Below are 12,408 nucleotides of genomic sequence, written 5' to 3' on the forward strand. Positions count from 1 at the left end.
GGGCATTTGCTGCCTCTGGGAATGGGGACCTATCCAATAGGGAAAAGACTGTGACAAGTTAGGGGAGATTTCTCTGAACAAACCCTCAAGCTTTCCTCATCAAAACCACACTGAAAAGGCCTTTCTGATTTTTGGAAGACCTTTGGATGTCCCTCTCATGAGCTGTGGTTGGTCTGGCTGAGGGTGTTCCAAGGAGCAAGGGACTATGCTGTGGGCTCTGCAGGTGTCTGTCCTGCCTTATGGCAAGGGGGAAAGAGGAACTTGGGGTGATCAAAGATTAAACGTTCTCATGGCATCAAAGGGCTTTCCAGCATTGTCACTCCCAGTTCACCCCACTACAGAGTGGGGTTGAGGGGACTTTTTTCTGTGTCTCCTGTTTCAATTGCCTCTGGGAAAATTACTCATTACTTTGGAATTAGGGAAAACTGGGACCCAACAGAAGCCTAGCAGTATAGAAAGATTTCTAGGCTAAAATAACTGCATCGCTTTTAGGATGGTTGTCATGGACGGAATCTACTCTACCACAGCTCCCTAAGCAACACACCCTGCCATCTCAGCACCTGCTGATGGGAGTAATGGAGGGTGGAGCAAGTGGAGACCCCACAGCCAAGCTCTGCTGTGCTCCCTGCAGGAAGGGAAACTTGATGGTACCACACAGCTGATGTCACATAAGAAGCTACGAGAGGCTGTCCACTGCTGAGCCAACCATTGAGGCGATAGGACTTTCCTCAGATGAAATAATCTCCCTGTAATACCAATGCACACCTCCATGCCAAAGTTACCCACCTCCAAGGTCCTACTACACCTCCCTGGGCACAGGATACCAAACAGTAACAACAATATGAATGACTGGAGTCACTCAAGCTCCACCAAAATGTCAATACAATGAACTGGGCCAGGACTGAAATAAGTCCGGGGGTGGCGGGTGTTCTAAACTCCTCAATTACCACAATGATTCAGTGGTTCACTATCTGATAAACACCTCTGTGAACAAAGTGAGGTCAAGTGAGGACCCACTCTCTGGGAATGAAGGGACTTCTGACCAAGGGAGTCACCTTGGGAAGGATGAGTGACATAGAACAAGGGGTGGAAAGAACACCATTGCCAAAGGAAGGAGCATTCAAGCAAGGAAGTTCTGGCCACAGCCGAAGACAAGCTGGTAAGGTCTTTCAACCCTCATACATATAAAAAAAAAACAAAAACAAAAACAAAAAAACCTAAAAACACAAACCAAAAACCCCCCAGTCAATAGTAAGACAAAGGTAACTGTGGTAGTGACAGATTGCAACCTCCATGTCAAACAGCCCTCAAACGCGGGCAAAACCCCGCTTGGGGAGCATGTGCAGTCAGTGAAAGCCTTCCGTGGTGCTGCCTGAGGGTGAGCACTAACGTACCTCACGAGTGAGAAACTTGTAACCTATCCCATGTAGGTAAATGAATAAGCAACGTGCTATGAAGTGTCAAAGTGGACAATGAGGGGATAAGTGAGTGGAGACTCCATGGGAACTTCTGGGATCAGTGGATGGGCTGAACCTGTCGTTCCCCCTAGGGACGCCTATAGGGTAAGAACTTTATGCTAGCACTAACTCACGGTAGCTGTTGCTCAGTGTGTTGCTTTAAGCGTGTTTTGCAGTCAGCCTACCATTACTGGCATTCTTTGAACCTTACTCTGTCACAAACTTGCATAATAAAAATCTTCAGCTGAAGCTCATTTCCTATAAGTCTCTGGAGATGTGAGTAGGTGTTTTAAGGGCTCTGACTCAATGATGCTGTCAGCGGGGTTCCTGGATAGGTTGGTAGAGTCACCCTCGGATACAGTGGGCTGCCAAAGCACAGGTCGTGGGCAGCTTGGTCAGACACAAGGGTCTCGTCTGTCTTTGGAAACTGCCAGGCTCATTAAAAACCAAGAGTCTGAGGAAACCCCTTGTCGTAACATGAAAGCACTGCTGCACATCTGGGCTGAAGCCCCCCAGCTGTGGCACCAGCCCAGCTCTGCCTGGCCATAAGGCAACCTGGTACCAAGTGTCCCCGAGCCCGGGGGTGCAAAGGCTTTGCTTCAGAGCAGAGACATGGCCTGGGCAAAGGAGAGCTGGGTCTTGAGCCCTCGGACTGTGCAATGAAGTGCTGAAATGGGCTCTGCAGGGCTTACTGAAGCACTGAAGACATCCTCCCTGCCCCTGCCTGCAGAACCACCAGACACACACATACACACACGCTCTTTTAGGAGTACTTGGATCCTTTGCTGCAGTTTTCCTGGTGTCCTCTCTAGTAATGGGTTAACAAAAGTTGATACTCCTGCAGAAAACTTTTTCTAGTAAGGGAATTGCCACTGCTGGAAATAAGTGTGTGTCCCCAGGAGAGGCAAGGCCCATGAGGGATTGCCTCATCCTGCTGCCCAGCAGGTTCCCCTGCAGCCCCAGGGACACCTGGAGGGAGCCCAGAGGGGCAGAGGAGGGAGGCAGGGAGAGCTCAAAAGCAGCCCTTGGTGGGGGGCTGCTGAGAGCTCCCTGCTGGAGAAATCTGCAGAGCCCTGGAGCCGGTAAGTGTGTGGCTGCAGGGCAATGCCTCTGCAGTTCCTAGCCGGGTCTGCAGCAGCTGGGCCCCCCCAGCCTGTGGGACCGTGTGGGAGCCTTGTGCTGTGGAGGAGGCCAGTGTGCTGCAGAGCAGGGCTTCCCTGCTGCAGCGTGGGAGGGCCAGGGCATGTGGGCTGCCTTGTGCCAGGGCCGGCTGCAGGGCTGTGAAGGTGGCTGTGCAGGCAGCGGTGCCCAGGGCTGTCCTTGCCAGCAGGGTCCCTGCAGCCCAGGGGGCTGTGTGCTGGGGCAGGGGCTCTGCCGCCTGCCAGGGGCAGCTCTCAGCCTGCTGGGGGCTCCCGACAGCTCTGGGGGCGTATGGACCGACCCCTGATAGGGAAGGATCTCTCTGCTGTTGAGAGTGTGCCGCAAGGGTGAGCGCTGCTTACAAGTATAGGTTACCCTCAGAATATGTCTGGATGAGACTTTTCGTATCAAAGGTCAGCGCAGGGATTGCTATGATAAATCCAGGGCTCTCCTCAATCTGTGTTTTCAGTTTTCTGTTGTTGGGGGCAGGAGAGGGGAGGCAGAAATGTTAATGGAGATCTCGAGTTTGAAGATGTCCCTGAGACTGCCAGCTGTAACTCTGAGCGATGAGGAGGTCTGCCAGGAGCCTCCTGAAGTGCCCTCAGCCACTCCTCCGCCTATGAACAGCAGCAGCAGCACCTTTGCTGGAGCCATCAGGGTCGTTCTGAGCTGCCCTTTTCCCCCTGCGGACAGGACCCTGTGCCCAGCCAGTGCCCTTCAGAGAGGCACGTTTGTGCGGGGCCAGTGCACAGAGGCAGAGATGTGGTCTGTGAGCACTGACAGGGAAAGACCTGGCACAGGGAGATACGTCCCACAAGGAAAGTCTCCTGGCATCCAGGATATTGCAAGGACTGATAGGAAACTTCAGACAGAATTGTTGTTGAAGGGAGAATCAGAAAGCTCTCTCTGACCATGTGCAGTGCAGACCCCTTTCTCTGAGGCATCCCCCTGGCCTGCTCTCCCCCCAGCAAAGCCTCTGCCCTCAGGGCTGGGGGTCCCGAGGCGTGAGCCACCCCCTCTGCAGCCAGAGCTCCAGCAGAGCCGCGGTGCAGCTCTGCAGCCACGTGCCCCGGTCCCTCTGCAGAGCACAGGGGCTGAGAGCAGCTGCCCGGCAGTGTTGGTGTGTGGGAGGTGGCGAGCAGAGCTGGGCAAGGGCAACGCTGCCCTCAGTGCCTGGCTCGCTCGCCCTGGACACTCTTACCTAGACCATCAGTGCAATTTTACTTCTTTCTCTGCCGTTTTGGGTTAGTTTTATTCTCTAGCTCTTGCTGTCAGGCTCTCTGGGGATGGGTGTTTCAGCTGCAGAGTCACACTCTGACCTTGTGGGTCCTCTCCTGCAGGTGTGTCCATGGGAACAAGTGTCCCAGCTTTCCTCTCAGCTGTGGGGCTGTGGGCAATGCCCTATGTGGGGCTGGGCAAGGGGCTGGTTCTCCCTGAACCTGATGCTCTTGTTAGGGCACTTGGCTACCTCCTTGAAGTTCCCTTCCAAGCAGCGAGTTGCCCTCCAGAGTGGAAACCTGTCCCCTCGCACCCATTAGTGATCTGAAAGCCCCACATAGAAGCGTAGAGTTTCTGTGATGGAGAAAACACTGTTGGGGTGGGTGAAATGAGCTGTGTATCCTTTGCTGTGGGTGGGATGCTGAGTTCTGATGAAAGTCTACAACCTTTACTGGTCTGTGGTGGGTCAGTCCGTTCTCAGCAGTGCCTTGTGGTATTTCAGGGTAACATGGGAGTGTGGCCACCATTCATCTCAGGAAGGTGCAAGCCCATAGAAACTGGGAACCAGAAGGACAGACCACCTCCCCTCACTGGGCACTCACCCACAGGCAATCCTCTTGCGTCACAGACCTCACTGTGTTCCCCCGGAGGGCAGCAAAAATGCTCTGCTTTTCTGACATGTGAAAATACTCAACAGGAGAGATGGGGGGGAGCTGTGAAAAAAACTAAAGCTCTCTTACAATGCCTTCACCCTTCCCGTTCCTTAGCACTGGCGCTGCAGACGCTGACCAGCCCTTCTGCGTTGGCACTGGTTTCAGAGGACAAAGTTAAACACCAGGACTGGTCCCTGCCCCCACCCACTGCTGCAGAGTGGGGCTGGCTGGTCAAGAGCCCGTGGGCAGATGCCCTGCTCTTCATCACCCACACGGCCAGCACCAAGCAGGGCTGCAGCCACACAGCTGCAGGAAGGTCTCCGAGAAAAGAGAGGGATGTCTGTGTGTGACGGGGGGATGGTCTGTGGGAAATGGCTTTGATTTTGCTTGCAGAAGTCTCCCCTAAATTATCACTGTCTTTTTCTCCTGTGACAGGACCATATGCCCAGAGGCAGCACATGTCCAACAGCAGCTCCATCACCCAGTTCCTCCTCCTGGCATTGGCAGACACGCAGGAGCTGCAGCTCTTGCACTTCTGGCTCTCCCTGGGCATCTACCTGGCTGCCCTCATGGCCAATGGCCTCATCATCATCACAGTAGTGTGCGACCACCACCTGCACACCCCCATGTACTTCTTCCTCCTCAACCTCTCCCTCCTCGACCTAGGCTCCATCTCCACCACTCTCCCCAAAGCCATGACCAACTCCCTCTGGGACACCAGGGACATCTCCTACTCAGGATGTGCTGCACAGCTCTTCCTGATTGTCTTTTTCCTTTCAGCGGAGTGTTCTCTCCTCACCGTCATGGCCTATGACCGCTACGTGGCCATCTGCCAGCCCCTGCACTACGGGACCCTGCTGGGCAGCAGAGCTTGTGTCCACATGGCAGCAGCTGCCTGGGCCAGTGGGTTTCTCTATGCTGCGCTGCACACGGCCAATACACTGTCACTGCCGCTCTGCCACGGCAATGCCCTGGGACAGGTCTTCTGTGAAATCCCACAGATCCTCAAGCTCTCCTGCTCACACACCTACCTCAGGGAAGTGGGGCTAATTGTGGCTGGTGCTTCTTTATTATTTGGCTGTTTTGTTTTTATTGTTCTGTCTTACATGCAGATCTTCAGGGCTGTGCTGAGGATCCCCTCTGAGCAGGGATGGCACAAAGCCTTTTCCACGTGCCTCCCTCACCTGGCCGTGGTCTCCCTCTTTGTCAGCACTGCCACGTTTGCCTACCTGAAACCCCGCTCTATCTCCTCCCCATCCCTGGACCTGGTGGTGGCAGTTCTGTACTCGGTGGTGCCTCCAGCAGTGAACCCCCTCATCTACAGCATGAGGAACCAGGAGCTGAAGGGTGCAATGTGCAAACTGATAGCTGGATGTTCTTCTAAAGCATTAAAATGATGAATAGCATTTATAATGTAGTTCATCACAGACCCTGACTCTCTTCTGAATTTTTTGTAGTTACTTGTGGTATTTCAGTTCTGATAAAGTTGTCATCCCCATTCTAATTCCTTCTGTGATTTTCTTTTCTGAAGGTGCCCTGCTCTCTCCTCATCTAACAAAGCCAAAGGGCCATTAGGAAACTATATTTTGGCTGGGATTCTTCCTTCCAAGGCCTTTCTGGAGCTGCAGGGACAGTTCCTCTGTCCACAGACGGAGGGGAAAAGGTTCCTGGCATGGCAGCAGTACCAGGGAACACCAGCCCTTGGCTCTCAAGTGCTGTCCTTCTTCCACTTCCACACTCTCCTTCTGACCCCATGCCTTGGTGTAAGGCCTGAGGGCTCTGGCAGCTTGGTCACCGCCGTGCTGCGTGGCAGTCCTGTGAGCGCAGGCAGGGGCAGGCAACCGGCACTCTGTGACGGTGCTGACCTCCATAAAATGCTATGGATTTGTGGAGACCACCTGAATGCAGCACTGCAACGTGCTTCCTTGAACCGAGGTCCCCGTGCCCGTTGCTCATGACGAGGGCCATCTCCGCGAGGTGCCGAGCAGGGCGCGACACCCCCGAGCTGAGGTGCTGCCAGCCTCTGGCAGGGGCAGCAGGAGGCCAGGCAGTCACTGTGCCTGCTGCAGTGCTCTGCCTCCGCATGTGCCAGGGACGGGCTCGTGCCTCTGAGCACCCCTGTGTGCGTGAGGCTGGGGTACAACCACGCCAGCAGTGCATGAGGCCAGCTGAGTTGGGGACACCTCCCAGGGCCCGGCCGTTCCTGTGTGTGACTGCAGGAACAAAGGCCACTGTCCCAGGGAGATTCATCTCACCCACCTTGGGCAGGCTCATTGCAAGGGCCTCGGTCTGATCACGGCACCCTTTCTGGATGGTGCCCTCAAATGTGTCCGAGCAATCAGGGAGGTTCTGGGGTCCTGGCAAAAGGCAGACATCCAGCCTTTGTTCAGGAAAAGCAAGAAGGACAATTGGGAGAAATACAGGCTGGTCATCCTCACCTTAGTGTCTGGGGAAATGACGGTGGAAATATTCCTGCAGCCATTTCCAGGTAATTGTGGGACATCAAAGGGCTTGCTGCACCCATACGTATTGAGGCAAGAAGGGGATGGTTTGTACCTGGACCTTTGCAAGGGTTTTGACTTTTTCTCCTGCACTTTCTGTATAGGCAGATGGGTGACTTCTGGAGTGAAGAAATGGAGGATACTGTGGGGGGAAGTTGGCTGGGGGCTTGTGGCTATGTCTCGAGCTAGCTCAACAGCGTCAGGGAGCGAAACCCGACCTTGGGAGAGAGACACAGTTATGCTTGTTGGAAGGAAGCCATGGGAGCAAGAGGAGAAACTTGAAGATAGAGAGTGGTCTGCAGAGCTTGTGGCCTTGTAGATAAAGGGAGTTGCTGAGCTGCTGTGTCTGTAATAAAAAAAGAGCCCAGAGTGGAAAATTGCTGAGCACAATTACAGGCTGACACGTCAGCCCCCTGCAAAGGTATAAAAGGCTTGCTTGATTATTGATTAATAAAGTGTCTTCGAGGTGTCTTCAAGTGTCTTTGTGCCTTCGATCCTCTCCCAGAGTCGGTGCATCATACGCCACAGGGGCTCAAGACCAAATGTCACCAGTGGTCAAGTCCTCCTGGTGGCCACTGACTAGTGGCATCTTCCAGTGCAAGCAGTTGGGCCAACTGTGTTGAATGTCTTTATTGTCTCCCAGTACAAGTTGACAAAGTGGCTTTTCAGACCCTCCTGTGGATGATGCCAAAGTGGGCAGAGCCCTTGAGCGATGCCATCCAGTTCACCCTGCCTTGAGCAGGACAGCTGGACAAGGGCATTTACAGGGGCCTCTCCCAACCTGAGATATTCTAGGACTCATTGACTCACTTCCATGGAGAGCTCTGTTGGGATGGGATAGCAGGGGTAAGAAGGGAAAACAGAGGCGCAGAAGCAGAGACAAAACATGGTCCAGTAGAAACAAAGCAGTTCCTCTGGGGAATGTTCTCTCAGCCAAATGGTAGGTAGGAAATCCATGAGATAAATTGGCTGACAGAAGCTTCCCTTTATCTGCTGGGTGCCGGGCCACGGGGAGGGTGACGGCTGAGGACGGTATCTCGTGGTGAGTTGTGTCTCAGGGACTCACATTCCAGCAGGAAGCCAATGGCTGTGACGGGGGCAGTGAGGCCAGTTCTGCCTGCGGAGGGGACAGGCCACCAGCAGCAATGTGCCTGGGAAAGGGGCGGTGAGGTCACCTCTGCCTGACACAGCGCGTAGGGCAGCCCCTGACTCATGGCTGGGACACGTGCTGTTAAGCTCCATCTGCCAGTGTCTCGGGCAGGCCAGCAGAACCAAGGGGCTTCTTTCTTGCTTGTCACGTCGCTGCTGCCTGAGAACATGACAGCACCGCAGCAGGCACACCGCTTGCTCGTGTCTATGCGAGAAGCTGAAAGGCTCGCAGCCTTGGAAGAGCGTGATGAGGCCGTGGCATGGTCAGGGGAAAGGCCACAAGGAGGGTGACGGGTCGGGATGCCCGCCTGAAGGGTGGTTTCCCAGGTGGTGGAGCTTTCCTTGGAGGTAGGGAAGAGCAGGAGGGAGAAGCACTGCCACCCAGTGCAGCTGGGAAAGTGGAGACTGGAGGTCAGGAGGAGGAAATGTCACTCAGGGGCTTGTGCTGTGGGGGGAGACGTCGTCCAGAAGGAGTATGAGATCAGTCCATGTCTGTGTGTTTGCAGGCACAGCGTGTGAGGGTGGGCAGACATCAGTGCATGTGTGGCAAGGGCAGGGTGAGAGCAAGGTGGGGAAGCCAGATGGGTGCCTGCGGCCTGCCGGGGAAAAGCAGCAGCCGTGGGACAGCGTAGGACAACGTGAGACAGAAGGCAAAGGGCACGGGGAAGGCTGGAAGTCACCAAGAGAACCCAAGGGTTGTCCCCTTGCGTACGGCCATTGCCTGTGCCGTACAGAGTGCAGTTTATGGCACCTGCAGTGTCCTTGGCCATCTCTTCCTTTCCTGTGGATCTCTTTGTCACTGCCTTCCCCAGTTCAGCAGCCCCTCGCCAAGGAATAAACCACCCAGCAGAAGAGTGAAACCCAGTGGGTCTCTCTGTAAGGGGTGGTTGATTCTGCCTGTATCTCCGCAGGTAAGTTGTTCCCCACCGACTGTTCTCCAGTGTCTCAGTCAGTCATATCAGAAAAAATCCCTCCCCGTGTACATCTACCCGACCACCTTGGTGGTAATGCTTTTTGTGCTACAGGGCACATATCCAGCACCACCCAGTGCCCAGTGGAACGTTCCAGTACCTACTGCTAGGTAGTTCTGACAGCTTCATGAAATGCATTGAGCAATCACAGTGTGGGTAGGGCCCCACAAAGACCAGAGTTCCATTTTGGTGTGTCTCAGCTTCATTTTAGTAACACACTTCACACTGAGTGTGGATTCAGTGTTGTCCAGGTCTGGAGGTCAGTCTCGTTCCAATGAGTGTATTTTGGTCTTAGCCACAGTTACTCCCACGAGTCCCCAATGGGATGGGGATACCAGCTACAGGCATTCCTGCATGAGGACATTTAGGGAAATGGGTACCTACCCAACAATCACTCCTCCTAACAGCATTTATCGATTCTTCAACAATTTTCAAATGAGTATTCCATGTCCATGACTCCTCCTGATCCCACCCAAGCTGAGGATTTAGCATACCACATCACAGGCCAAATTCTATACATCTGTAAAACATGTTTCAACATATATCTACAAAGGAGAGACAAGTAGCAGGCTCCAGCCTCCCTGTAGACAGCCCAGTCTTATCTGGGGTCGCATTTCAGTCATTCACTTATATGCTGAATGGCAATAATGCAAGATACCGAACCTAGAACTTCATGATTCTGGAGGTAGTTTCAAGCATAAAGGTTTTTCTTGCTTGACAGTCCATTCTGGTGATGTGGCTGCTTAAACCCTGCTATGGCACGTCCATGGAGTGACTCCTTCAGGCTTGACAGCAGCGTAGGAGCTGAGCAAAATCTGGAAAGGTCCTTTCACTTCTCTTCAGAGGTTCATCCAACCACGTTCTAAGATACACACAATCTCCGGGTCGGTAGTGATGTACAGGCACGTCCAGGGACAGGTCTGCGCTCACAGTGACGTACCTCTGGAGAGAGGACAGGACCTTTCATAGAGACTGAACATGCTCTTTTAAGCCATGTTTCCCTTCTATTATTTTGGGATTCACTCCCCTTTCTGTCACCTGGCAAGGTTTACCATGTATCCTTTCCAAAGGACTAAGTCTCTCCTTCCGTTTACGCTGGATCCTGTATCTGTAGCAATGCTGAGGGAAAAGCATCTGACTGCTCTCTCTGAGGTTCTTGTCAGATTTTACTCATCTGTCTTTTCAGGCTTTGCTTCATTCTTTCTACTTTCCCGCTTGATTGAGGTCTCCATGGAGTGTGGAGATCCCATTTTACCCCTCCTAGTTTAGCTAAAAGGTGAAGGGCTTCTACTACCAAGTGTCGACCCCTACCCAAAGAAAGTCCTATGGGTACCCCAATCTCAGCATAATCTCTGAACTTACACTTACGATATTTCTTATTGGTGCGACAAGGGAAAGCTTCCAGCCAGCCTGAAAAAGCATCTGCCATTACTAAAAGGTACGGATACCCATTTTGCTGCAGTAACTTGGAAAAAGTCTAATTGCCAGTAATCCCCTGGGCTTTGTCAGCCCTGGGAAAGATCATTGGGCTAGGTGAGGTTATTCTTCAGGTACAACTCAGGCTTCTTCACTCTGCTTTTTGTTTTCCCAGTCATGGTACATTTAGAACTTGCCCTTTCAAGGCTTCTACCAAACTCTCAATTCCCCAGAGAGTTTCGTGGTGCTTCCTTTTAACCAATTCACAGATAATTTCCTCTGTAAATGTTAGTTGATGCGAAGGAGTCACCCGCCATCCATGATTTGGGGTTGCCTTCAGTATATTAGCCAACTGATTGTTTTCTGGTGGATCCTGTGGGCTCTTAGGCCCTAATTTCTGCCGTTTCTCTGGCTGGACTAGCAATATTTGACTTTCAGCTGCTTCTTTCCTTGCTTGATCTGCCACTTGCTGTCCTATATGCACCGAGCTATCTCCAAGGTGCTGCACTTTACAATGCATAACTGCCAGCACCCTGGGTCAACTGGTCACCTGAAATGATTGTTGGGTCTTTGCCTCATAATTTGACGGGGGATCCTTGAGAGGTTCAGAGTCCTCTTTCTTTCTTTCTTTCCAACAGCCCCATCGGCACGGTCTATTCCAAAGGCAAATTTCAAATATGTCCATGCATTAAAAAAGCCTTGTCTGTTGATAATAATCCCAGTGCCCTTAGTAAGGCTGTGAGTTCTGCCTCTTGGGCCCACGTGTCAGATGAGAGGGCTTTGGCTTCTCTTCTCTCTCTGATAGTTACCACCACATATCCTGCTCTTTGGGTCCCATTTCGCACAAAAGTACTACCACCTACAAATAAGTCCCAGTCTCCATTTTCTGTTGGCGTGCCTTTTAATTCCACTCGGCTAGAATATACCTCTGCCATTGTCTTTAAACAATCATGAGTTGGTTCTTCTTTTCCACTGAGATCATGTCATTTTTGCCCAGGTGTCAGTTCCTGGGCCTCTTGCATCGGTAATACTGTAGCTGCCACCGTGCGCGGACAGGTTGGCCGTCCTTTACTGACACTGTCCAGCTGTTTGGAAAAGCTCCCCACGGCTCTGCTCCATGGTTCCAGGCTCTGGGCCAACACTCCTAAGGCAACGTGTCACCTTTCATGCACAAAGAGTTCCAATGGGTTTTCTAGATTTGGGAGGCCTAGAGCTGGAGCACTCATTCCAGTCCGTTTCCATTCCGTAAAGGCATCTCTGCACTCCTGAGTCCAGACAAGGAGGTTTCCCTTTCCTCCGACACCTTCATATAAAAGCTTGGCAATGAGTCCCAAATTCGTTATCCGTAAGTGACACCACCCGGCCATTCCCAGGGATGCTCTGAGCTCTTGTTTTCATTTGGCTTCTGGGATTTGACAAATGGCCCTTTTCCTCCAGCTCCAAGACTCTGCTGGCCCAGGCAAATTGTAAATCCCCAATTGGTTGCTTCTTCTGGGGTGGTCTCTGCCTTTTCCCAGGGTACTTTCTACCCTGCTAGCCCCCAAAGTTTAGGAGGTCCTTGTTATAGAATCTTCTTTACTACTGGTTGCTAGCAGTATGTCACCTACCTATTGCAGCAAGGCGACATTTTCCTACCTCTTTTGCCAGCTTTCCAACTCACTGGCTAATTGATTTCCAAAGACTGTAGGACTATTTTTAACTCCTTGCAGTCATACAGCCCTGCACAGCTGGGTTTCTCGACCAGTTTCAGGGCTTTCCCATTTGAAACCAACCGACTGGTGACTGGCAGCAGCCAGCACAAGGCAGAAGAACGCATCTTCCATCTCATACAGTAAACCATTCCTCATTCTCCTTCAGGGTGGTCAGGAGGGCATGTGGGTGTGCTACTGCCTCATGGACATCT

At 52.5% G+C, this 12,408-nt stretch overlaps 1 protein-coding gene across 1 annotated transcript; it reads left to right on the plus strand.

The window, feature by feature from the left end:
* The first annotated feature begins 4,926 nt into the window (after window positions 1-4,926).
* Window positions 4,927-5,865, plus strand: LOC129783450 (olfactory receptor 14A16-like). Its single transcript, XM_055793414.1, has one exon. It carries the CDS (start codon window positions 4,927-4,929, stop codon window positions 5,863-5,865), a length of 939 nt encoding a protein of 312 aa, XP_055649389.1.
* The last annotated feature ends 6,543 nt before the right edge of the window (window positions 5,866-12,408 follow it).

The sequence above is a fragment of the Falco peregrinus genome, unplaced genomic scaffold (genome assembly GCF_023634155.1).
Source record: "Falco peregrinus isolate bFalPer1 unplaced genomic scaffold, bFalPer1.pri scaffold_42, whole genome shotgun sequence".
Lineage (NCBI taxonomy): Eukaryota > Metazoa > Chordata > Aves > Falconiformes > Falconidae > Falco > Falco peregrinus.